Source organism: Mustelus asterias, chromosome 19 (genome assembly GCF_964213995.1).
Source record: "Mustelus asterias chromosome 19, sMusAst1.hap1.1, whole genome shotgun sequence".
Taxonomy (NCBI): domain Eukaryota; kingdom Metazoa; phylum Chordata; class Chondrichthyes; order Carcharhiniformes; family Triakidae; genus Mustelus; species Mustelus asterias.
The window spans coordinates 47,309,872-47,334,601 of record NC_135819.1 but is presented as its reverse complement, the minus strand read 5'-3'; the positions used below and the strand labels follow the sequence as shown (position 1 = coordinate 47,334,601).

At 43.2% G+C, this 24,730-nt stretch overlaps 1 protein-coding gene across 1 annotated transcript; it reads right to left on the bottom strand.

Annotated features, from left to right (window-relative positions):
* Positions 1–1,965: 1,965 nt before the first annotated feature.
* On the bottom strand, positions 1,966–23,072 carry tigara (TP53 induced glycolysis regulatory phosphatase a). Its single transcript, XM_078235504.1, has 6 exons — positions 22,983–23,072; positions 19,010–19,047; positions 17,048–17,169; positions 16,006–16,083; positions 6,279–6,389; positions 1,966–4,145 (listed from the first exon to the last, which is right to left on the bottom strand). The coding sequence occupies exons 1-6, from the start codon at positions 23,045–23,047 to the stop codon at positions 3,681–3,683; spliced, it is 879 nt and encodes a 292-aa protein (XP_078091630.1). The 5' UTR covers positions 23,048–23,072; the 3' UTR covers positions 1,966–3,680.
* Positions 23,073–24,730: the final 1,658 nt, after the last annotated feature.

Genomic DNA, 24,730 nt, shown 5'->3' with positions numbered 1-24,730 from the left:
ACGTATGTTTGGGCTCCAATGCCGAATGTGCTTCCTTTTCTTTCCTTCTCCGCCACTCCTCATTATTACGATGCTGGGCTTGGTGATGCAGCTTGATGGACAAGTTGCTGCTATTATCAATGACTGGTAGCAAACTCCTCCCAGTCATCTGGCAGTGCTGTTGTGTTTCACAAAGAGCTTCAGTCTATCTTTGATGTGTTTTTTTTTTGTCCTCCCCGGGGAAGTTGGCCATTTAAGGGCTGAGAAAACAGGACCCTGTGAGGGAGGTGCTTTTCCACCACCTGGACACCAGTGTCCTGTTCATCAAAGATGATTTTGCAGTTTTGCCTGAATGCTCGTTGAGCTGGTTAGTGTTTGCTCGACCGTCCTCCCATCGAGTCCAGAGGGTATGCCAGAGGCAGTACTGATGGAATTTCTCCGGCACTCTTACACATCACTGATACACAATCACAGAAGTACGGGGAGTGTGGTGACAATTAATCTGTACACCAGGACTTTTATGACTTGCAGCTACCGCAGTATGGGAAGTGTTCGGAGTCTTTCATCTAAAAGGGAGGTGGAATATTTGGCTAACTTGATGTGGGTTGATATTGGAGATTTTGTTGCAGGAGGCCAAGTATATTCAAGGAGGGCCAGTATATTCTATGCAGGATTGGAGAAGTTGAGTAGCTTGCAAATCTAATGCAGAGTGAGCACTGAAGTCATCCTGCAAACTGTAGATCATGCATGTCTAAGATGGCCGGTTTAGTTTTGGCATGGAGGTGACTGAGATTAAAGAGTTTTCTATCTAAACAGCATTCAATACTGACACCAGAGGACAACTGATCTTTGATGAGGTGAGTAGCTAGCGTCAGGTAGATTGTAAATAGTATGGGAGCTTTCAAACTGCCTTGCTCAACTCCAGTCCACACTTTGAAAGCATCTCTTTTCGATCTTCCACTCAAGGTTGTTGCAATTGTATAATGGTGAAGTAATTGCAGGATTGGGAAGTTTGCTGTGCTCCAAACATTTGGATTCCCAATCTACAGAGCTTCACAATTAACAGGCAAATGCTTTGATTCAGTGGACGAGTTCCTGGTACTGTTCTTCTGGCATTTTTCTTGGATTTGTCTGGCAACAGAGACTGGATCAGAGGGTTCGCTGGAAGGTCTAAAGCTACACTGTGTCTTTGAGAGGAGTTCCTCAGCCGCAGGAAGTAGACAATTTAACAGAATACAAATCAGGATTTTCCCTGTTATGGAGAAAAGGGAAATCACACGATGGTTTGCACAGCATAATTCAACTCCCTTCTTGAAGATTGTTCAAGAAAGGGGATGTGGGGCGGTGGTGGTTTGGGGAGTTCTTTCTCTTTACAAATCTGTGGATGGAGTCTTGGTCTGAGGAGAAATTTGGAAGCTTTGAAAATCTCAGTTGCACTAAACTCCTGTACCCAGAAAATTGGGTTCCAGTATCGTCGTCATCATGACTGGTTTGATAAAACCAATGCTGAAATATGTGATCACCTAGAACAAAGGGAGCATCAGACCTTGCAAACCTTTCCACCACATCAAGTTGGGGATTCATAGAACCTCTACAGTGCATGAGGAGGCCATTTGGCCCATTGAGAATCAACTGTCTTTCCAAAAAAGATATCCTTACTTACCAACCACATGCAGTTACACACATGTATTCCAAACCCATCTTCTGCTCCCTAGCATTTGACCTGTTTGACCCCTACTATTGCTGAACAACTCCTTATCCTAGTGCAATTGAGCTCTCTCAGTTCTCTGTGCACCTGGCTTCTTCTTGTTAATGATCCATCCTGACACCCAGCCTTGCCAAATTAATTTAAATCCTCACCGACAGCATTAGCTCACTTCTCGATGAGGACACAGGTCCCAGCTCTGTGAGCTGCAGAAGCACTGCACCAGGTTAACTGTTAGAAGCATAACTTACTCAGTAAAACGTTAAAGAAAAACAATCAAGTCACAGCATGGGATTTTATTCTCATCTCTACTGTAGCACACAGTTATCCAATGAAGTTTTGTTTAATTTATCTCAGTTCAATCAAATTTACAGGTATAACAATTGTATTTTCTTCACATCAACATGCAAAAGGTGCACACTTCCATGCAGCTGCACCTTTAGGTTTTCAAGCAGTGGTGACAACCATTTTCAAGGTGCTTAAAATCTTTTAATAATACGCTTTGTAATGTCACTGGTTACAAGTCTCATTATACCCGACTAGTTTTTAAAATGCTGCTCAATAGTTACAATATGTTTGCACCAAATAACTCCTGTTGTGAGGAATTTGTCACAGAGTCAATCAGTAACCACGGATTCAAGCAATAAATTATAGAATGCCTTCTCTCAGTAAGGAAACTAAAGCACCATTCACACCCATTAAAGAGATGGATAATCTTTTGCTCTATGCCACATGGAAGGAAATATTAAAAGGCAGTTTCCTACAATAAATAAAAAGTTTCTCTGCACTATTTTAATATACCATGGTGAAATTTGAAAAAGAGATTAAAAACGAGAGTGTTGGAAATACTAAGCAGGGTCAGGCAGCATTCATGGAGAAAGGGAAACTTAACGTTTTAGGTTGATGATCTTTTGTCAGTACTAGAAAGAGTTAAAAATGCTAGTTGTGTTTTCCCACTTGGCAGCTGTTGATGATTCTGCTTCTCTCACCTATGCCACCCCTAGATCCATCTTTTGTTTCTTTACCTGGCCCATACCATCTCCTTTTCTCTTGCACAATCAACGCTTTTGACATTTAGACCATAAGACATAGGAGCAGAATTAGGCCACTCGGCCCATCGAGTCTGCTCCACCATTCAATCATGGCTGATATTTTTCTCATCCCCATTCTCCTGCTTTTTCCCCCATAACCCCTGATCTCCTTATTAATGAAGAACCTATCTATCTCTGTCTTAAAGGCACTCAATGACCTGGCCTCCACAGCCTTCTGCGGCAAAGAGTTCCACAGATTCACTGGCTGAAGAAATTCCTTCTCATCTGTTTTAAAGGATCATCCCTTTAGCCTGAGGTTGTGCCCTCTGGTTCCAGTTTTTCCTACTAGTGGAAATATCCTTTCCACGTCCACTCTATCCAAGCCTTGCAGTATCTGTAAGTTTCAATAAGATTCCCCCTCATCCTTCTAAACTCCAACAAGAACAGACCCAGAGTCCTCAACCGTTCCTCATACAACAAGCTCTTCAGTCCAGGGATCATTCTTGTGAACGTCCTCTGGACTTTTCCCAAGGCCAGCACATTCTTCCTTAGATATGGGGCCCAAAACTGCTCACAATACTCCAAATGGGGTCTGACCAGAGTCTTATACAGCCTCATTTAATCTCTCCTGCCTTGTACCTTTCCACAGACCTTCCATTGTGTTCTTTGCTGCACCCCCTTTCCTTTCCCCGCACTTGTTCAAAATCTGTAACATCCACCTTTTGTAGTTGTGGTTAAAAAAAAAACGACCTGAAACATTAATTGTTTCTCCCTCCAGACGCTGCCTGACCTGCTGAGTATTTCCAGCATTTTCTGTTTTTAATTTTCAGTATTTTACTTTTGTTCTGAAGCTTGTAATCACAGGTTTTAATCAGAGACTGATTTTAGCAATCAAATCTGTATACTGGCAACTAAATACTCTTACAGCTAACATGCCTGACGAAGAATAATTTATCACTATGGGTTCAGACTGACATAACATCCTGTTCAACACCTATGTCATCAAGGTGGCTGCACTTATATAGATAATCACAGGCTATCTGAGGAGATGAGCTTGCTACCGGATCTAAAGTAATGACAAACCTGCTTATTCCTGCATTCGGACTGACAGGAAAAGCTTTGGACTGGTCAAAGGATGGCGGTAAAGGACATTTCAAATCCTCTACAAAATGCCTAATCCACTGTAGCATAAATCCACCGTGACTGACGACGAGTATATTAGCTGTCAGATCTCTGCCCTTGTCCGAATTGCTACCGTTTATGTCACAGGTGTTGGAGTTCACACTGCTGAGACTTTCTTGTGGACCATGCAAGTCTCTTGAATGCTCAGCAACTGCGTTGACCTGATCTGGCGCACTGTTGTCTTTTCCTGCTTGTGTCAGACGAAGGTGACATAAATAATTGAAAAAATCCTTTGCTCGAACTTGAACCTGTAAAACATACAGCACATTGTCACTCAAACTGTCACAGATGCAAAATATTAGAGAAACATTTCCTGCGGGTTAGGTGCATTGGTCATGCTAAATTGCCCCTTAGTATCCCTGGATGCGTAGGTTAGAGGGAGTAGCGGGGTAAATATGTGGGTTGTGGGGATAGGGTGGGATTGCTGTTTGTGCAGACTCAATGGGCCAAATGGCCTCCTTCTGCACTGTAGGGTTTTTATGATTTTCTGAAGTGCAACCAATTTGCATAATGCAAGTCCCACAAACAACAATGAGGTAATGACCAAATAACCTGCATTTGTGATATCGGTTTAGGGATGAACATTGGCCAGGAAATTGCGAACTTGCTGCTCTTCTTGGATTAGTACCATAGGATCTTTGACATTAACACAAGCAATCATATGGGTTCCCAGCTTAATCTCAACCGTAAAGCAACATCTTCAACAGGTCAACACGGAAGGCTAGATTATGTGCTTAAATCTCAAGTGGAATTTGAATCCAAGGCCTTCTGATTCAAGGCTGAGTATAATAACAACTGAGACAAAGGTCGGGATTTTCCAGCCCTGCTCATTGTGGGAACTCCAACAACACCAGGTTAAAGTCCAACAGGTTTATTTGGTAGCAAACGCCACTAGCTTTCGGAGCGCTGCCCCTTCGTCAGGTGGAGTGGGAGATCTGCTCACAAACAGGGCATACAGAGACACAAACTCAATTTACAGAATACTGATTGGAATGCGAGTCTTTACAGCTAATCAAGTCTTAAAGGTACAGACAATGCGAGTGGAGAGAGTATTAAGCACAGGTTAAAGAGATGTGTATTGTCTCCAGCCAGGACAACTAGTGAGATTTTGCAAGTCCAGGCAAGTCATGGGGGTTACAGATAGTGTGACATGAACCCAAGATCCCGGTTGAGGCCGTCCTCATGTGTGCGGAACTTGGCTATCAGTCTCTGCTCAGCGACTCTGCGCTGTCATGTCGTGAAGGCCGCCTTGGAGAACGTTTACCCGAAGATCAGAGGCCAAATGCCCGTGATCGCTGAAGTGCTCCCCAACAGGAAGAGAACACTCTTGCCTGGTGATTGTCAAGCGGTGTTCATTCATCCGTTGTCGTAGTGTCTACATGGTTTCCCCAATGTACCATGCCTTGGGACATCCTTTCCTGCAGCGTATCAGGCAGACGTGGCCAAGTTGCAAGAGTATGTACCATGTACCTGGTGAATGGTGTTATCAACATTGTCTACCTGATACGCTGCAGGAAAGGATGTCCCGGGGCATGGTACATTGGGGAAACCATGCAGACGCTACGACAACGGATGAATGAACACCGCCCGACAATCACCAGGCAAGACTGTTCTCTTCCTGTTGGGGAGCACTTCAGCAGTCACGGGCATTCGGCCTCTGATCTTCGGGTAAGCGTTCTCCAAGGCGGCCTTCACGACACACGACAGCGCAGAGTCGCTGAGCAGAGACTGATAGCCAGGTTCCGCACACAGGAGGACGGCCTCAGCCGGGATCTTGGGTTCATGTCACACTATCTGTAACCCTCACAACTTGCCTGGACTTGCAAAATCTCACTAGCTGTCCTGTCTGGAGAGATTACACATTTCTTTAACCTGTGCTTAATGCTCTCTCCACTCACATTGTCTGTACCTTTAAGACTTGATTAGCTTCAAAGACTCGCATTCCAATCACTATTCTGTAAATTGAGTGCGTCTCTGTATGCCCTGTTTGAGAGCAGATCTCCCACTCCACCTGACGAAGGAGCTGCACGCTCTGAAAGCTAGTGGCGTTTGCTACCAAATAAACCTGTTGGACTTTAATCTGGTGTTGTTAGACTTCTTACTGTATTTACCCCAGTCCAATGCCGGCATCTCCACATTGTGGGAATTGTCAGGGGCAGGATGGAAAATGTGACTTGGGGTGGGAATTTCTGGCCCTGCACTGGATGGGACCAGAAAATTCCAACCAAAGTGTCTTAGACAAAGACATTGGGCAGGATTTTCCATCCGCGCAACCCTAAGATATGAATAGAATCGAAGTCCCAATCTAAATCTGAGAGTTAGGTAGTTTGTGTGTTTTAAGCACGTGATCAGCCACATCCATCCATCAATAAGTGACTTACATCATCCACAGTCTCTGCTCCTGGTGGAGTAAAATAAGGACATTTCTGCCCTGCAGCTTTTGCCAGTGCTCTTAATTCACTCAGGGGCTTTCCTTCAGCGATCCCATATTTCTAGGAACAAAAATAGGATTAAAGTTGCAAGAATGTTGTTGTAATTTGGAAACAAAAAACTTATAAGGCACTTATTGTATCTGCAATTACAGATTTCTGCATAATCACATTGAACAATTGCTGTCAAAGCAACAGGACACATAACAAGCAAATAACTTACCACGTTCACTTTTTGTAAGTATGTAACTGCTTCACTTCTTTAGTTAAGCTTTTCCCATTATAATATTTGTCCACAAGTAATATGTGAACTGCCTATCAAAACTAACACCCTATAATCACATCCTTCCACTTGAGAAACAAAGCACTGTGAAAGCAGTGCCCTTAAAAACAGCGCAGAAATCACCAACAGCTGCAGAGCAGCAAAGCACAGCAGGAGAGAACAGTAAAGCCCAGTGGGAGAGAGCAGTGGACATATCACAGAACAAAAGAATTATGTGGGATAAGAACACTGGGCAAGCTTTTAATTTTTATTTTTTTTTAAAAATGAATCAACTACAAATTAATATGAATCAACTACAAATTAATTTATATAGCGTTTCAAATAAAATTCAACTACAAATTAATTTGGCAGAAAACTAAAGACAATTTGATAATTTATAATAATTAGCCTTAAACTAATCACACCTCGGGACAATGTTGGAATTAAATAAAAAGAGGCAGCAACACACAAGGGTTCTGAATTTTTTAGTAAATTAAAATCTGAAATTATATACTTAATGACAGATACAGATAACATTTAAGTTAACTCCCGATAAGATAAAATGGTGTCAGGACAAGGGATGCAGCTGATTGATGAGTCGATGGCAAGTCTTTATTTATTCAAGTCCTAAATTTATTTGTCAACTCAGTTAGTCTAAAAATAGAAGCAAGAGCAGAATTTATTGCCCAGCTGTAATTGCCATTGAGAATGATGTGTCAGCTGCTTTCTTTAGATGCTGGAGTCCATATGGTGCAGATATGTCCATAGTTTCAGGATACTAACCTGGTAAAAGTGAAGGAATGGGATATAGTTCCAAGCCAGGATGAGGTGTGACTTGGAGGGAAACTTGCGGTTAGTGGTGTTCCCATGTGCCTGTGGCCCTGGTCTTTCAAGATGGTAGATATCAAATTTTGCGAAGTGCTGTCAAAGGAGGCTTGGCAAGTTGCTGCAGTACATCTTGTAAATGGTACACACTGCTGCCACTGCACATTGGTGGAGGCGGGAATGAATGTTTAAGTTGGTGCGTATGGGGTGCTGATCAAAGCAGGCTGTTTTGTCCTGGATGGTGCCAAGCTTCTTTAGCAAGTGGAGAGTGTTCCATCACACCCCTGACTTGTGCCTTGTAGTTTGTGGACAGACTTTAGGAATGCAAGAGGTGAGTTACTAGCCGCAGAATTCCCAGCTTCTGACCTGTTCTTGTAGCCACAGCATTTAAATGGCTATTCCAGTTAGGTTTCTGGTTAATGGCAAGTCTCAGGATATTGATGGTGGGACATTCAGCACTTGCAATCCCATTGAATGCCAAGGGGAGGTGGTTAAATTCTCTCTTGTTGGTGACAGTCACTGACTGATACTTGTGTGGCACAAACGTTGCTTGCACTTGCCAGCACAAACCTGAATGTTGTCTAGGGCTTGCTGTATATAGATACAGATTGCTTCAGTATCTGAGGAGTTGCAAATGCTACTGAACACATTCCAGTCATCAACAAGTAAGTATCCCCACTTCTGACCTTATGATGGAGGGAAGGTTATCAATAAAGCAGCTGAATACGAGGAACTCTTACAGCAATGTCCTGTGACTGAAATAATTGGCCTCCATCAACACAACCATCTCCCTTTGTACTAGGTATGACCTGATCAGTGGAGAATTTTCCCCACAATTCCCATCGAATTCAATTTTGCTAGAGTTCCCTTAAGCAGAGTCAAAGACTCTGTTGTCAAAGACAGCCACTCCCATCCCTCTCCCTTACATTCATCTATTTTGTTCATCCTTTTATGAGGATGTTCTTGCTAGTGAGGGAGTGCAGCAAAGATTTACCAGCTGATTCTGGGGATGGCGGGACTGATGTATGAGGAGAGTTTGACTAGGTTAGGATTGTTTTTGCTGGAGTTCAGATGAATGAGGGAGGGTCTCATAGAGACTTATAAAATTCTAACAGGTCGAGCCAGGGTAGATGTAGGGAGGATGTTCCCGATAGTGGGGGAGTCCAGAATCAGGCGTCACAGTCTGAGAATTCGGGGTAGACTATTTAAGATGGAGATGAGGAGACATTTCTTCACCCAAAGAGTGGTGAGTCTGTGGAATTGATTACCACAGGAAGTAGTTGATGCAAAAACATTGAATGTATTCAAGAGGCAGCTAAATAAAGCACTTGGGGCAAATGGGATCAAAGGTTATGGGGAGCAAACATGATTAGGCTGTTGAGTTGGACGATCAGCCATGGTCGTGATGAATGGTGGAGTAGGCTCGAAAATCCAAATGGCCTCCTCCTGCTCCTATCTTCTGTGTTTCTATGTTTGTACCAAGACTGTAATGAAATCAGGAGCTGAGTGCCCTGGCAGAACCCAAACTCAGCATCAATGAGCAGATTATTGCTAAGTGCCACTTGATAACACTGTCGACAGCATCTTCCATCTGTTTGCTGATGATTGAGACTAGACTGGTGGGGTAATAATTGGACAGAATGGATTTGTCCTGCTTTTTGTGGACAGGACATACCAAGGCAGTTACCTACACTGACCAGTTTAACACAGTGTTGTGGCTCTACTGGATCAACTTGATTAGGGGTGTGGTGAGGTCTGGAGCACAAGTCTTCAGTACAATTGCTGGATGTTGCCAGATCCCACATTCTCTGGTGCATCCAGTGCCTTCAGCCATTGCTTGATATTACATAGGGTGAATCAAATTGACAGAAGACTGGCAGCATGATGCTGCGGATCTCAGGAGGAGGCCAAATAGTACAAGAACCAAAGGCAACATGAGGAAAATCATTTTCACATCGCATGGATTTAGGATCTGGAATGCACTACCCAAGAGTGTGACAGAAGCAAATTCAACTGTAGCTTTCGGAAGGAAATTGGATAATTAGCTGAAGAGAAAAAAAAACATTACAAGATTTCAGGGAAAAAATGGGGCTAGCCAAGTTGCTCTTGCAGAGAGCCAGCAAAGACATGAATGGCCTCCTTCTGTGCTCTTTCCATTCAATGATTCTCGTGACACTATGATGCTTCAGCTTTGCACCTCCTTCGTTCAGGCTGTACTGCAGATAAACTCCTAAGCAGGAATCAACACTATGGCTGTGATTCTCCCATCTCGCTGCGCTAATTTGTTAGCGCAGCAGGCTGGGAGATTCTCACGTTGGCTGATTCACGGGGTTCACGCACGCGTTCGTGCCTCGCTAACGTCTTCCAGTGCCGGATTTCCAGCGGCATCAGATCCACGCCGGAAATTGGCAGGGAAGCACAAAGACCATTTAAATGGTTATTTGCATATAATTTAAATGTGATTAGCTGGCCCGGGACTGTTAGCATCCACTCCCACCAGAGTGGTTCACTCCAGTGGGGTTTACAGTAGCTCCCCACTAACGGAGATCGGGGCTGGGGGGGGATGGAATCCAGCATTGCGGGGGTCATGGGGCTGGCCAATGATCGAGCTAGCCAGTAATCGGGGGGTCGTCAGTGTGGGACCACTGTGCATGCGCCAATCTCGGCAAAGACAGATCGGTGCATGAGCAGTAGCCCGCTCTGCGTGCTGATTTCAGCCTCTCCAGCTGGATAGGCCCTGCCCGCTAGTTTTTAATGATATTCACGCTGGTGGCCTCTGCAGTGCACAGAGTCTGGGAGATTCTTCTCCGAATTCCCGCCTAAAAAGCTAGCGTGAATTTCTCCAGTTTTCAGGCAAATTCGACACTTAGAATTTTTGGGGGGAGAATTCCACCCTACTTAACTGCTTCCCGAACTGCAATAAGCTTTCCACGTGATATTAAAAAAAAAAAGATGGAGCATATTACTCTAAAACAGGGACTAAATTATGTCTGCATGTCCCGACTCAATTATCTCCCACCAGTCCCCAACCGTGCCCCTGGTTTAACTGCAGATTACACTTGGTGCTTGTGCAGCACCATGGAGACTGGCTAGCAGTGATTAAACCTGAGTACTCTACCAGAACCTGCGAGTTCCTGTACTCCCATTGAAAAGCCCATTCTTTGCACAGAAAGAACACTCCTTGCAGTCCATACAAAATGTTGTGCGGTGACTGAAAAGCTTGTTTTACTATAATATAGATAATTACTTCAGCCTTCTGTAAATTACAAAGTAATCTAAGTGTGAAAACAATTATTCCGCAGCCTCCTATCTGTGGTATTGAGGCAGTCGTGCCAATAACAAACAGATAATAGTCATGTTCACCAAACAAATACAGAATTTATACAAATTAAATTAACTTTATTTGCAAAGTGCAATATGAGGAACAAGGTTTGTGCAGTTTCTCATCTGAAAACTGCAAATCTAAAATGGTCATTACGTGTTTATGTCCTCCTACTTTGACCAACACAGAAATCACACATTTCCATTGATGAAACATTCTTAGAAGCTTTCGAACTTTGAGTATAATACAACAGATTGCACCATACCATTATGCATCATCTGTCTCCTCTCACCTGTATAATATACTTTAACATGGATTAGATTCAAATAAAAAACTCCCTCCAGTTTTAAACTGGTCTTAGATTTTGTTTTTATCTGTAGCAAAAGTTAAGCTCTCCTTTGTTCGGGTAATTAATATCTGTAAGCATAAATTCAGCGCAGGAGAGATCAGACAACATAGAAGTTATAGTTACCGAAAACTGTACTTCACAGCTCAGGATTATTGCTGTAGGTAAATTCATATTAAAAAAAACAAAATGTTCCAGAATTTTACTTACTCTATAGTAACAATTATTTAAAAACTATGATTTTCATTGCAGTAACTCCTCCTTTAAAGTTCTGGCTGTGTTCCTGAAAGTTGCAACTTTAAATGAAACAACGAATGTTAAAGTCAGAGTCAGCTTCCTTCAGACATTTGTCACCCAGAAAAAAAGTGTACAGGTTGAAATACTGTAACATATAGGTGCAGCACTGTGCATTCCTAGCTGAAATAACTTGCAAAATAAAACACATCGCTAAATATAAAAATACAATATACAAACTACTTTTTAAAATTATAGTATTCACCTCAGTACTCTTACATTGACCAGGCTCCATCGAGTGGCAGTAGTTGGTCTATACAGTTAGTAGTTGAAGTCTTAACTACCTGCACCAACCAACATCTGCCACTAGATGGAGGTCAGGAGCTGAGCCAGAGCAGGAATGAGGAGCCACTGATGAACAGACCTTGAGGGTTCCTCGCAAGAACAAAGGCTGGGTGGCAAGGGCGGTGGTGTGCTTGGCAGGGGTGGGGGGGGGGGGTTAGTCAGCAAGGCCAGGAAGCAAGAGGCTGGGGGTCAGCAAGGGTAGGAGTGAGCAGACAGGCCACAGAAGAGGAAGTCTGTGACAAACAATGTTAAAATGAAACTGGATGAACAGATTAGCTGACATTACTTTATTCACGGCTGTAAAGTGAAACAATGTTAACTGAGTCAATGTCAAACAAGAACTTAATATTATGCAAGATAAATTACCAGCCAAGTGTTTGTCTCCGTCCTCATGTATGATGTCATGGCTTGAGAATAGCAAATTGCATTTATATAATGCCTTCAGTGTAGAAAAATATCCACAGGCAGCTTATCAGGACCAAAACTGACACAGAGCCACCTAACGAGATAGGAAGCCAGGTGACCAAAATCTGGGTCAAACAGCGAAGCTTTAAGGATCCCAAAAGGAGGAGAGAGGGTGTGGAAAGATTTAGAGAGAAAATTCCAGAGCTTGGGGCTTAGATAGCTAAAATATGGCGCCAGATAATGGTGCAATGGAAATCGGGAATACACAAGAGGCTAGAATTAGAGGAATGCAGAATTTTGGGAGGGTTATATAGAGCTGGAGGAAGTTACACAGATAGGGAGGGACAAGGCCATGGAGGGATTTGTAAACAAAGGTGAGAATTCTAAATTCAAGCTGTTTCTCTGCTGAAAGCCCACATGGGTTAGTGAGCACAGAGGATGGCGGGTGAACGTGATGGTGTGTATTCTAAAACAGTTGCTTGTATTCTCTGAGCTGAAGTTTACAGAGGGTGGAGAGGGGAACAGCCAGGAAAGCATTAAATAGTCGAGTCTAGTGATAATAAAAGAATGGGAGAGTTTCAGCAGCATTTGGACTGAGGCAGAGACGTGCAATGTCAAAGGCAGGAGGAGGCAATCTCGGTTCATAACAATCGTTATAACCCTGCAGCTCAAAAGCAAGCCTGTACAGACATTATGCCCTGCTTCATTTTTCACCAAGTGACAGGAAATGTAGAATAAAGCCACTTTGATTCACCTTATTCAAATTAAAATTTGCACACGTACAAGTTACGAACTGTAAACAAAAGATAGTCAACTAACCTGTTAAAGTAAGGATCCGTCAGCCTACAGATGGCCCTGTGGCAGGAGGGGCTTGGGGCAATAAAAAAGATGAAATAATAGATCGAAATGGAGGAGAGTTCATGGTCCGAAGTTGTTGAACTCAATGTTAAGACCAGAAAACTGTAAATAGGAAGATGAGGTGCTGTTCCTCCAGTTTGCATAGGGTATCTGTGGAGCACTGCAGGAGGCCAAGGGCAGGCATGAGGACTAGGTGGTGAATTGAAATGGCAAGTGGCAGGAAGGTCAGAGCCATGCTTGTGGATGGACTGGAGTGTTCCACAAAGCAGTCATCCAGTCTGCGTTTAGACTCCCCTAAATCTACATCCTAAATCTACCTATAATAAACAATGATATTTCTAAAGCAGCTTTTCGTAAGGCACTTGCTCAAAGGCTTATACATGACAATTTTAAAAAATTCTTTTGTAGGATACGGGCGTCGCTGGCTGGTCAGCATTTATTGCCCATCCCTAGTTGCCCCCGAGAAGATGGTGGTGAGCTGCCTTCTTGAATCGCTGCAGTCCATGTACTGTTGGTTGACCTACAATGCCATTAGGGAGGGAATTCCTTTTGACCCAGTGACTGCGAAGGAACCGTGATACATTTCTAAATGAGGACGGCGAGTGGCTTGGAGGGGACCTTGCAGGTGGTGGTGGTTTCATGTATCTGCTGTCCTTGTTCTTCTAAATGGAAGTGGCTGTGGGTTTGGAAGGTGCTGTCTAAGGATCTTTGGTGAATTGCTGCAGTGCATCTTGTGGATAGTACACACTGCTGCAACTCAGAATTTGGTGGTGGAGGGAGTGGATGTTTGTAGATGAGGTGCCGATCAAATGGGCTGCTTTGTTCTGGATGGTGTCAAGCTTCTTGAGTGTTGTTGAAGCTGCACGCATCCAGGCAAGTGGGGAATATTCCATCACACTCCTGACTTGTAGATGGTGGATAGGAATTGGGGAGTCAGGAGGTGAGTTACTCTCCGCAGTATTCCCAGCCTCTGACCTGCTCTTGTAACCACTGTGTTTATGGGTGAATCCAGTTGAGTTTCTGGTCAATGGTAATCCCAAGGATGTTGACAGCGGGGGATTCAGTGATGGTTACACCATCGAATGTCAAGGGGCGGTGGTTAGAGTGTCTCTCATTGATGATGGTCATTGTCTGGCATTTGTGTGGAGCGAATGTTACTTGCCACTTATCAGCCCAAGCCTGGATATTGTCAAGACCTTGTTGCATTTGAACATGAATTGCTTCCCTATCTGAGGAGTCACGAATAATTTGAGATGTCACCTCTTCAAAATAAGAAGTTAAGTAAGTACAGCTGTGGGATCTGCACAAGTAACTTCAAATAGCAACCAGCATTTAAGTTTATTTATTTGTCACAAGTTTGCTTACGTTAACACTGCAATGAAGTTACTGCGAAAATCCTCTAGTTGCCACACTCCGGCACCTGTTCGGGCACACTGAGGGAGAATTTAGCATGGCCAATACACCTAACCAGCACGCCTTTGGACTGTGGGAGGGAACCGGAGCACCTGGAGGGAACCCGAGTAGGCACAGGGAAAACATGAAAACTCTGCACAGGCAGTGACCGCCGGGAATCAAATCCGGGTCCCTGGCGCTGTGAGGCAGCAGTGCTAACCACTGTGCCGCCTGGCGCCCCCCCCCCCCCCCCCCCCCCCCCCCCCCTTACCATTATAATTCAGTCCCACTCCTATTCTGCCCTTGGTTTTGTATACCATTACAATAAAATTCATCGGAGGTTCGAGGAACAACACGTCATCTTTTGATCAGGTGCTATACAACCAGAGATTGCAATAGCTTCAGACTACAAGCAATGCTCCCATTTTTTGACAGGAGGTCCTAGTAGTAGTTCTGCTGCTGTCATTTACAGCTCCTCCAGACTTATCTTTTGTTTCTTTACTTGTCACATTATCTTTCCCTTTCAGCCTGCACCATCAAACAGGTCACTCCTGCCTTCCACCCCATCACAGATCTTCGTTCTTTTTCTCTCCTCTGGGCCCATTTTCCACTTATCGTTTGCAAACTGCTAAATCTCCAGCTTCTTCCAATTCTGATGAAAGTTCATCAATCTGATACAATAAATCTGTTTCTCTCTACACCAATGTTACCTGGCCTGCTGGATCTTTCCAAACCTGCAGAATTGAAGGGTTTTGATCCCTTTATCCAAGAAAAGATTCACTTGCCACAGAGGGAGAGCACAGCAAAGGTTCACCAGACTGATTCCTGTGATGGCATTATTGTTGTATGGGGAAAGGTTGGGTCAACAAGGCCTGTATTCACTTGAGTTTAGTAGAAGGAGAGGGGATCTAATTGAAACATATAAAATTCTCACAGGGCTGGATAGACTGGTTGCAGGGATGATGTTTCCCCTGGCTGTACAGTCTAGAACAAGATGGTCACAGTTCAGGATACGGGTTAGGCCATTTAAGACGAAGATGGGGAATTCTCTACCACAAGGCTGTGGAGGGCAAGTCACTGAATGCATTTAAGAAATAAATAGATTTTTAGACACTAAAGGCATCAAGAGGTATGGGGAGAGAGTGGGAGTATGGCGTTGAGATACAGAATCAGCGATGATCACACTGAATGATGGAGAAGGCTCAATAGGCTGAATGACTTACTCCTATTTCCTATGTTTCAGTTACTGTTTTTATGCCATAAGCTGATTTATGGCTTGCATAAGGCTATGTTTCATATCTGCTAATACCTAGCAGATGTGAAACATAGTAATTCAATAGACTGTTCACTTTCTTGTGCATTACACGCACAGGAAAACTATTAGGAGGTTACAGGGAAGAAAACTGCAATGGTATGAAAAGCAAAACCATGAGCTGGAAGTTTGGGTCACTGGAGTGTGCCCTGCTACAAGGCAGTTTTTTTTTTGTCACAGAGCTATTTCGTTTTCTGGTGAGCTGATCCGCGAGCTATATAAACAACTTCAGCTTAAATGCAATATTTTACAACAGATTACATACTTTGTGAAAATCCATGTGCCATGGCGTTTTTGAAATCACTTGTCAACCTATTCAGAGTCCCAGTTTATTTCGTAATGTATTATTTTAGACATTCTTTTACGTTTGATACTTACTCTTTCTCGAAGCCTTGTATCAGAGACTATTTCAAGTTTATGTCCACAACTATTCTCTAATACAATAGCAGATGCAGTCTGAAACAGAGGAACGATGCAGTGAATTAGCAGCAAATAAAACCAATTTGTAGAAAAGTCATAAAGTTTACAAAAAGGAGTTCTTAATCATTACTTTGTCCAACACAATTATTGTTTTGCTGGAAATGCAAAACTTCTCTGATGGGATACATTAAAATAGAAAGAGTTAATTTCTTTTGATGGCAAGTTCAGTTTTGCAAGAAAAGCGGATGTACAGCAGGAGCTGTTCTTATTCTATATTATTTTTTTGTTACTTTGTCTCAAATTGTATCTCAACCATTTTTTTAAAAAAAAGTGGTCAAAATTATATAATGAATATTTACAGAAGTATTTTTTGAGTCACATTCAGGATTAGGTACCGAATGGGAAAGGATAGAGCATAGACCCACAGCACCATCAAACTCAGAGTCAAACATTCAACTATGCTCGTTAACAAATAACAAGCATCAGCACCAAAAAATAATCAACGTTTAATAATTCTCAAAAGTTTTAAGATGAAAAGATTGCTAAATGGGACAAAGATGCTTTATCTTCCCAGCAATTGGAGACTTTAACATCGCTATTTGAAACATGGCAGGTTCACAATCTCACATTCTGAAAAAAGTTCCATGTCTATTTTCACATGTCTCAGTTGGCTGGATGACCAGTGTAAATCAGATTGATGCTAACAGCATTGGTTCAATCCCTGTTGGGATTGGAGTGGATTTGGGACCTGTCTCCTTGCACTAGTCATGGAGGAGATCATGGGCCTTCCTTCATTTAGGGAACTGAAGAGCTACTTTGCTTTTACAGCACTTTCATCTTTATTATTTCAACATTCAATAACTCTTATTTTCCTGAAACAGTTACTAGCATGTTGCATTTTCGTCCAACTTAGATACAAAAAAGCTAGTCACAAAACCAATAACTTCTTGAAGTTAAATCATCACTTGAAGAAAATCAACAGAATGAAGGTAAAAAGCACCTGTTTAGCACGCTGTAGGTCACTTGAGAACACATGAGAGAACCTGATTTCCCTGAGAGCCTGACCCGCAGCCTTCGCCTGCTTGAAGCCAAACTCGGACAGCGGTTCATCCACTCCTTGCCCTGAAAAGGGATAAAAAGATACAAGAGCAATATTTTTTGTGCTTAATGTTTTTTAAGAGACATAATTGTAGAAGTGTTGAAAATTATACAGAAGAACAAAGTAAAAGGGTGGCTAAGTCTGCAGAACACCCTTTCTTCTGTGTGTGTAATGATTGGTATCCATTTGCCACAATGTATAGATGTGACAAGTTGGCTAACGTTCTCCTGTAAAAATCCAACATAACAGGAGTTTGGGAAATCTTGTTTCTAAGTAAATGGGGGTGCACAGCACAGATGTATAGCAAAACTTAAAACTAAGTTGACAATCCCTCAAGATCATTACGATGGTCTGTGTCAGAAAGAGGTTTCAGTTGCTGAGGACTATGTGATTTTCTTTTGATGTTACACAATGGCACTGTTACAATCGAGTTGGAAGAGGTTTAATCTACATGTGGACTATATTTTATTTAACCTGGTAGTTTAAAGTCTACTTACTTCTCAGTGCCAAGATCTTTCAGCCAAATTAGATAAGACATCCTCCTGATTAAGAGTAGAATCTTCTGAAACCTGTGGCTTCCCAATGTATTCCTGCCTCCAAGTTATTTTCACAACACCAGGTTAAAGTCCAACAGGTTTATTTGGTAGCACTGCCCCTCACCTGATGAAGGGGCAGTGCTACGAAAGCTTGTGCTACCAAATAAACCTGTTGGACTTTAACCTGGTGTTGTGAGACTTCTTACTGTGCTTACCCCAGTCCAACGCCGGCATCTCTACCTCATGCACAAGCTATTTTGCCAGAGGAGGGGTCAAACCAATAGCGGCAAGTAAACAATTTGTAGCAATGAAGTGTTCACCAGTGGGAATATTATTGACACTGTCAGCATCTTCCTGATGGCAGTTGGGCCCCCCATTGAGATTAAGCATCCCAGCAGCAGGCCAGGGAATTGGGCAGAGTAGGGGTTGGGGGGAAAGCCATTGATGCCTCGTTCCATCCCAAAGCCATGGAGATGAGGGGGCTACAGCTGCATCCCATTGCTTAAGCTTAATTTTAAAATTTCCAGAAGCATTCAAATGGGGCCTCCATTGTGAGGCATCCTTGCCATTTCCCAACTCCATCAGTGGCGCCCACCTCGCCTGGCAGGGCTGCCAAATCACCCACAACTGCAGGAGCTGAAACTGCCCTCCTGACTGTGCAGACCATCAGCTGTCCCTAACTGGAAGGCAGATGTGGAGGTAGGTTGTTAATTATGCACCTCTGGGAAGATCGTGCAGGTAGGGTTTGATCGTGATCGGGTTCAAGGCCTGAAAATCTTCCAGGGCTAGAGGATGTTGCCCTCGGTGTCATCTTCATACATTAAAGTTTTATGAGTAGTTTAGTCAAATTACAAGCAAATAATAAATCTTCTTTTACCTTTACTTGTGTTAGAAGATAGCGTATAATAATAAGCAGCTTGTGTAAAGATCACTTTTAAGTAGAAAATGAATGGTAGAGTGGTAGAACAATGCTGCATAGACTGGTTAATGGTGGATTACATCATGCAGCACAGCTAAACTGAAAGAACCGGCAAGAAGTAAAAACAAATCAAGAGGATCAAGCTAAGAGATTTAGCCACTTCACTACATCTTTGCACACATCCGAGCATCCTTTTCTTGATGGCAGTTAGTCAAGTCCTGCAAGCAACTCACCTTCCCAAGAACGTTCCTTAACACAGGGGAACCCACAAATGAATAAAGGGGAGAAGATATTTCAAAAGCAGAGTCTCCACAGAATACTTGCTTATTATTTCTTTTTGCACAGCTAATCATAATTGGAAATCTACGCTTGAGATAAAACATTACGTTATTTTTGAACAATACTTACCTTGAAGAACCTTTGCTTTATTGTATCTTGTTTCACCACTAAAAAAATGTTTAAAGAAATACAATGTTAAACCAATAAACAGTAAGAATCACAGTTTCATACTTTTTTCCCCCTTTCTTTCAGGAGATGTGGGCATCACTGGCCGGGCCAGCATTTGTTGCCCATAGCTAGGTAGCTGGAAACTGAGTGGCTTGCTCGCCATTTCAGAGGGCAGTTAAGAATCAAACACATGGAATCACATGTAGACCAGGCCAGGTAAAGATGGCAAATTTCATTTCCTAAAGGACATTAATGAACCAGAAAGGTTTTTTTTAAATAACATGGTCACCATTACTAATTACTATACACCAGGAATTATTAATTGAATTTAAATAGCACCATGGCAGATGGTGAAATTTGAAGCAGGGTGTTAGCCTGGGCCTCTGAATTACTGGCCCAGTGGCATTACCACTACACCACCATCTCCCACTTCACAATACCAGATTCATAAATCTCTACAGATCAATCACACAACGATTAATTCTATACAGAAATGAACACAACTGCCTGAGTGCAGTGCCATTGCTGTACACAAGAACTGAAGGATCACAGCTCCAAAACAATTTGTTATACACATTTCAGATTACAGGACGAATTCAGATAGGTTTCATCTTTGGAAATAAGAAGAAAATACCTAAGGAAGTGCTCCAGAAAGCCACCGTCTGAACACTCAGCATGACAATGTTTCGAAGCCTATTACAAGCCCAAAACTGGCATTCAAGAGGGATTCGGATTATCTGAAAAGGAAGAATGTGCAGGGCTACAGGAAGAAAAAGTGGGAATTGTTCCTTCAGACAGCCAGCGGGGACACGATTGGCCAAATGGTCTCCTCTGCAGCAACCATTCTGAGATTCTCTGACTGCTGCTTAGAATAACTGAATACCTGATCCATCCAAGGTAGGGCAAGGCAATGATCAACAAGACAAAATTGGTAATGGAGAGCTCGTCTTTCCATGCCTACGTCACATATACACAATCATAAGAAACAAAAAATGAGCCATTGTGCAATTGTAGGATAATTAAGCCAAGCAGTTTTCAAGTTACTGAATCTACGTAAAAACTGTCATATTACAGTGTCTCATTATTCTGCTTGCTGCAGGTACACAATTCAAATGTGAAGACAGGTGTGGTCAATTCTCTTAAGAAATGTCTGGAAAGAAGCACGCTTGATTTTGTTGGGCTCGCTACACAATGAAATGGGAATTCCAGAATTGAACAGTCCACAACCAGCAAGTAATTCCGCAGAAGTGGAGTCCATTAAGAGGATGATACATTTTGCTTGGCATTCAACATGATGAAAGCCTCCCTTTCTACATCAACAGTATGTGTATTATGCCATGTATCTATAGCTGATCAATGGTAAAAGTAATGTCCATTAATAGCAGAATAGACCATACAGAGTGAATGCAGAACGGCCCTTCACATTAAATGCACTGTACCTTAAAGAGCTGGATTCCTTATTCTCCCAGTCTCCCCCAATCACTAACCCGGATTGCTGGCAAATAGCTAGCAGTCACCAATTCCAGGAAGTGACTGTACCTTTCTTATAAGCTGCAGGACAGCATCAGCACTGCAAGGACAAGTGGAAGGAACAGTCATGATGGCCCACCATTTTTCAATGACAATGCTGCAGCTCAGCTGAAGAATGTTGGAATGATCTTTTGACACTACTGGCTGCCACGCAAGAATGTCTCATCCACATCCTTGAATCTCTCTTTGTCCTGCTCATCGCCTGCATGCTGATGCCTCCATTGATTGTAATGTTATAGAGCATACAGCACATCATCACTAGCTTGGACAATTTCTGTCATGTGTACTAAAAGTCACTAAGTCGCCCAGGCAACAGAATCATTGCTTCAAAACACTGCTTAGTTATGAACCCAGGTTTTGGCATAGACCTCACTGTTTTGTTGCTTGGCCTTATTGGTTGTCATGGCAATTAGTCTCATCAGCCAAGGTCAAAGAGGATAGATAGATTCCCCAGGAGCCATCCATCCAGCTTATCTCACTGGAACAGATCTCAAATGTTGGCCTGTCACAGTATGCAAGATTCAAAGCAACTCACGGCATACCTAATATTTCTGTGGACAACATTCAGCTTGGCATCACATGTATTCACATTGACACTAATTTCTTTTCTCTATTTTTGTGTGGCACCAGTTGGGCCTATTTGGAGTTCAAATAAGCATGTGTGCATTATCAGCAGTGCTCCGAAATCTGGAAAACCTCACTACCTGAAACCCTGCTACTGCCACTCAGTGCCACAAAGCACATTGCAGTAGGCCGCATACTCAGGCTCAAACAGGAATATGACATTTGGGGCAAACCAGTTTTAAATGCGTCACGAAATTTGCAGACAGAGAAGTGAACATCCAGATGGAATCCACTAAGACAAAAACTAAATGCCATATAAAGAATTACATTCGGACTTAAAAAGTGATTCTGGTTTGTTGCAAAATTTAATCATGGGGATTTGATTACATCATGCCAAATTCTGCACTGTGCTCTCCCCTCATGTACCTTATGCCAGCTTTGAATATACAACCTGATGGGTGAAAAAGGTAACTGCAAAATTCACTAACGTTCACTTTTTCATTAAAAGTAAATACCCTCATTTGGTTATGCAGAAAAAACATTTTAAAAATTTTAGTCACATTGATTTCACAATTCCATTGCTTGAAGACAATTGAAGCAGATTCAACAGGAACTTTTAAAAGAGAATGGGGTGGTTATACATGCATACATATGGGAAAGAAAAAAACTGCAGGGCTATGGGACAGAGTAAGGCAGTGCTAATAATTTGAGATAACTCTCAAAGAGCAACAGCCTGCTCCAGTGCTGCAACGTCCTTTGGCTTTTTTCCCCGAACTACTAACACCCTCCACCTCAAGTTGCACAAGATGAATGTTGGATTATTAATGTCCCTACGACTTTGCGTAAAGTTTGAAAGGTGTGCTTTAACCAGATAAGTTAGGAGTGTCCAATCTTAGTGAGAGAAAACAAAAGCAAAATACTGCAGATGCTGGAAAATCTGAAATAAAAACATAAAATGCTGGATAAACTCAGCAGGTCTGGCAGCAACGGTGGAGAGAGAAACACGGTTAATGTTTCAACGTGAAAACAGAAAGCGCTGGAAATGCTCTAGAGATCAGGCAGCATCTGTGGAGAGAGAATGGGTTGAAGTCTCAGGCCAAGGGACAAAACTTAGGCTTAAATAAAAGCAAAATACTGCACATGCTGGAATCTGAAACAAAATCAGAAAACGCTGGGAAATCCCAGCAGGTCTGACAGCATCTGTAGCGAGAGAATAGAGCCAATGTTTCAAGTCAGACTCGAAACGTTGGCTTTATTCTCTTTCCACAGATGCTGTCAGACCTGCTGAGGTTTTCCAGCATTTTCTGTTTTTCAATCTTAGGCCTGGTGGGTGCACATTGTGAAACATAGAAACTAGAAGCAGGAGTAGGCCATTCGGCCCTTAGAGCCTCCTCCACCATTCACTATGATCATGGTTGATCATCGAATTCAATATCCTAATCCCCCCCCAACCTTGCCCCCAATATCCCTTGATACGTTTAGCCCCAAGAGCAATATCCAATTTCTTCTCCACACGGGCCATGAATGCATTTCCAGTCAATGACTCTACACTCTTCACAAGTTTGTGATACTGATGGGACTTCAAGCTGCCAGTTAGCATTAACCCAGCAGAGAGGCACCAAGGTTATGAATCGTCCCTCCCGACAATATTCAAACAGGCCCAGCGAGCAAGCAGGGGATGAGTAACTCAGGTTGCTGCGCCCAGCCAGGGCTGCGGATAGATGGCAATCCCCAGTGGTGTGAGCAGAGAGCGCAACGGCCCAGCAGCGCAGGATGAGGCCTGTGTTTCAGGCAGCAGCCGCCGCCGGCCCAAGCCTCCCTAACCCGGCGCTCTACTCACTGGCGAACCAAGGTGACGCCGAACTTCATGCTGCCCCAGCAGCCGGCTCTCCCGCAAAACAGCATCACATCGCAGCAAACCGCCCTCCCATAGGCTGGCCCGGCCCATGACATCACCCGCATAGCAACCAATCGGAGCGGGAGGCTTCCCGGTGACGCGAACAATTCAGCGTTCCATTCCCGCCACTCTGCTCCCATTCATTCTCACTTCCCGCCCTATTCACACCCGCACCCATTCACACCGTCACCCGCTTCTACACTCATCCGGGCAAGTCTTCTCTCATTCATTTGTGGGACATGGGTGTCGTTGGTTGGACAGCATTTTTTTTTGCCCATCCCTAGTTGCCCGAGGGCAGTTGAAAGTCAACCACTTTGCTGTGGCTCTGGAGTCACATGTCGGCCAGACGTGTAAGGACGGCAGATTTGCTTCCCTAAATGGCATTAGTGCATGATATTGCATTCTTGCTCCCCCACTTGTGCCTTGCAAGTGATGGAAAGTTTTGGGGAGTCACTCACCCTAGTACACCCAGATTCCTGATAGGGTTTGTCAACTGTGTTTAAATGTATTCTTGGAAGTTCCCTGCCCACCACCCCGCCCCCAATACTCCAGCTATTAGTCAGCCAACACATTCATTCTTGTGATGCACTGCCTTCGTATGCAAAAAAGACTCATTACCTAATTGTACGATGCCTGACTATTGGCCTCCTCCCCTCCACTTCCCAATATTTTTATGTCGGTAAAGAGAAAGGCTCAAAGAAAATGACAAAAAAACATTTTCAATGCCCTGATGATTTTTCTCCAGTATTGCAGACAGCAGGGCCCTGGGGATTAATCTTCAATTCATGGAGATTCTACACCAATCTTGAGGTGCTGGTAATCTACACTGACCTGCTCTTGTAGCCAGAGTTAAGTTTCCAGTCAATGGTAAATCCAGGATATTGATAGCGATTCAGTGATGATAATACCATTGAATCTGGATAAATGATTTAGCATACTTGTAATTCTGTGGTAGCTTCTCCTCCAAACATTATGACAACATCTACTGTGCCTCAGGCTTGGGCATTTTCTAAACTGGAGGCAATACTAAACAACAAGGTTGCAAAGCTGGCCAACTATGGTAAGATATGGAGCCTTCAGCCCAGCAGCAACAAAACAGTCTCAAATTTATTCCATCACCATCATGCCAGTGCCAAGAGGGTACTCAACATCTCTTTGAATGGCAAAAGAGACCAAATTACAAACATCGTGTTTATCTCGATGTTACCCTTGACCGAATACTAACATTCAAAAAACTTCTGAGCAAGACAGCAGGTTAGATCAAAATGTGGAACAACCTCCTCAGCAAACTTGCTGGCTCTTGGTTGGGTGCAGATGCTCAACCTGCAGGAATTCAGCTCTTGCCATCATCTATTTGACTGCAGAGTACCATGCACCAGTTGGTACCCTCCAATTAACTCAACCCCTGGCTCTCAATCTTGAGCAACATCCCACCCCCTCAAATAAGGAGGGAGATTGCTCTTGGAGAAGGTCGACACCAACCCAAGCCTGCTGCTATACGAAGACCTTACTGATAATCCACTGGCTGCTTGCCTCCCAACACACCAGCTCGTATGGCTAAGACCACCATGCCAAGGAATAAGAGGCCCTGTGGCAGTGAGAATGGCATCAACACACCACCATTAAAAACCACTTCCTCATCACAGATCCCACAGCCCACCGATCCAGCTTCAACCTGCCACACCAACATC

Bases quoted from the DNA above. Each gene is read 5' to 3' on its own strand.
- tigara (XM_078235504.1), bottom strand. From the start codon at position 23,047: ATGCTGTTTTGCGGGAGAGCCGGCTGCTGGGGCAGCATGAAGTTCGGC. The intron at 6,390-16,005 runs GTAAGTATCAAA...TTTTGTTCCTAG, and splicing joins ATACAAGGCTTCGAGAAAGA to AAATATGGGATCGCTGAAGG. The intron at 4,146-6,278 runs GTAAGTCACTTA...TATGTTTTACAG, and splicing joins GAGCAGAGACTGTGGATGAT to GTTCAAGTTCGAGCAAAGGA.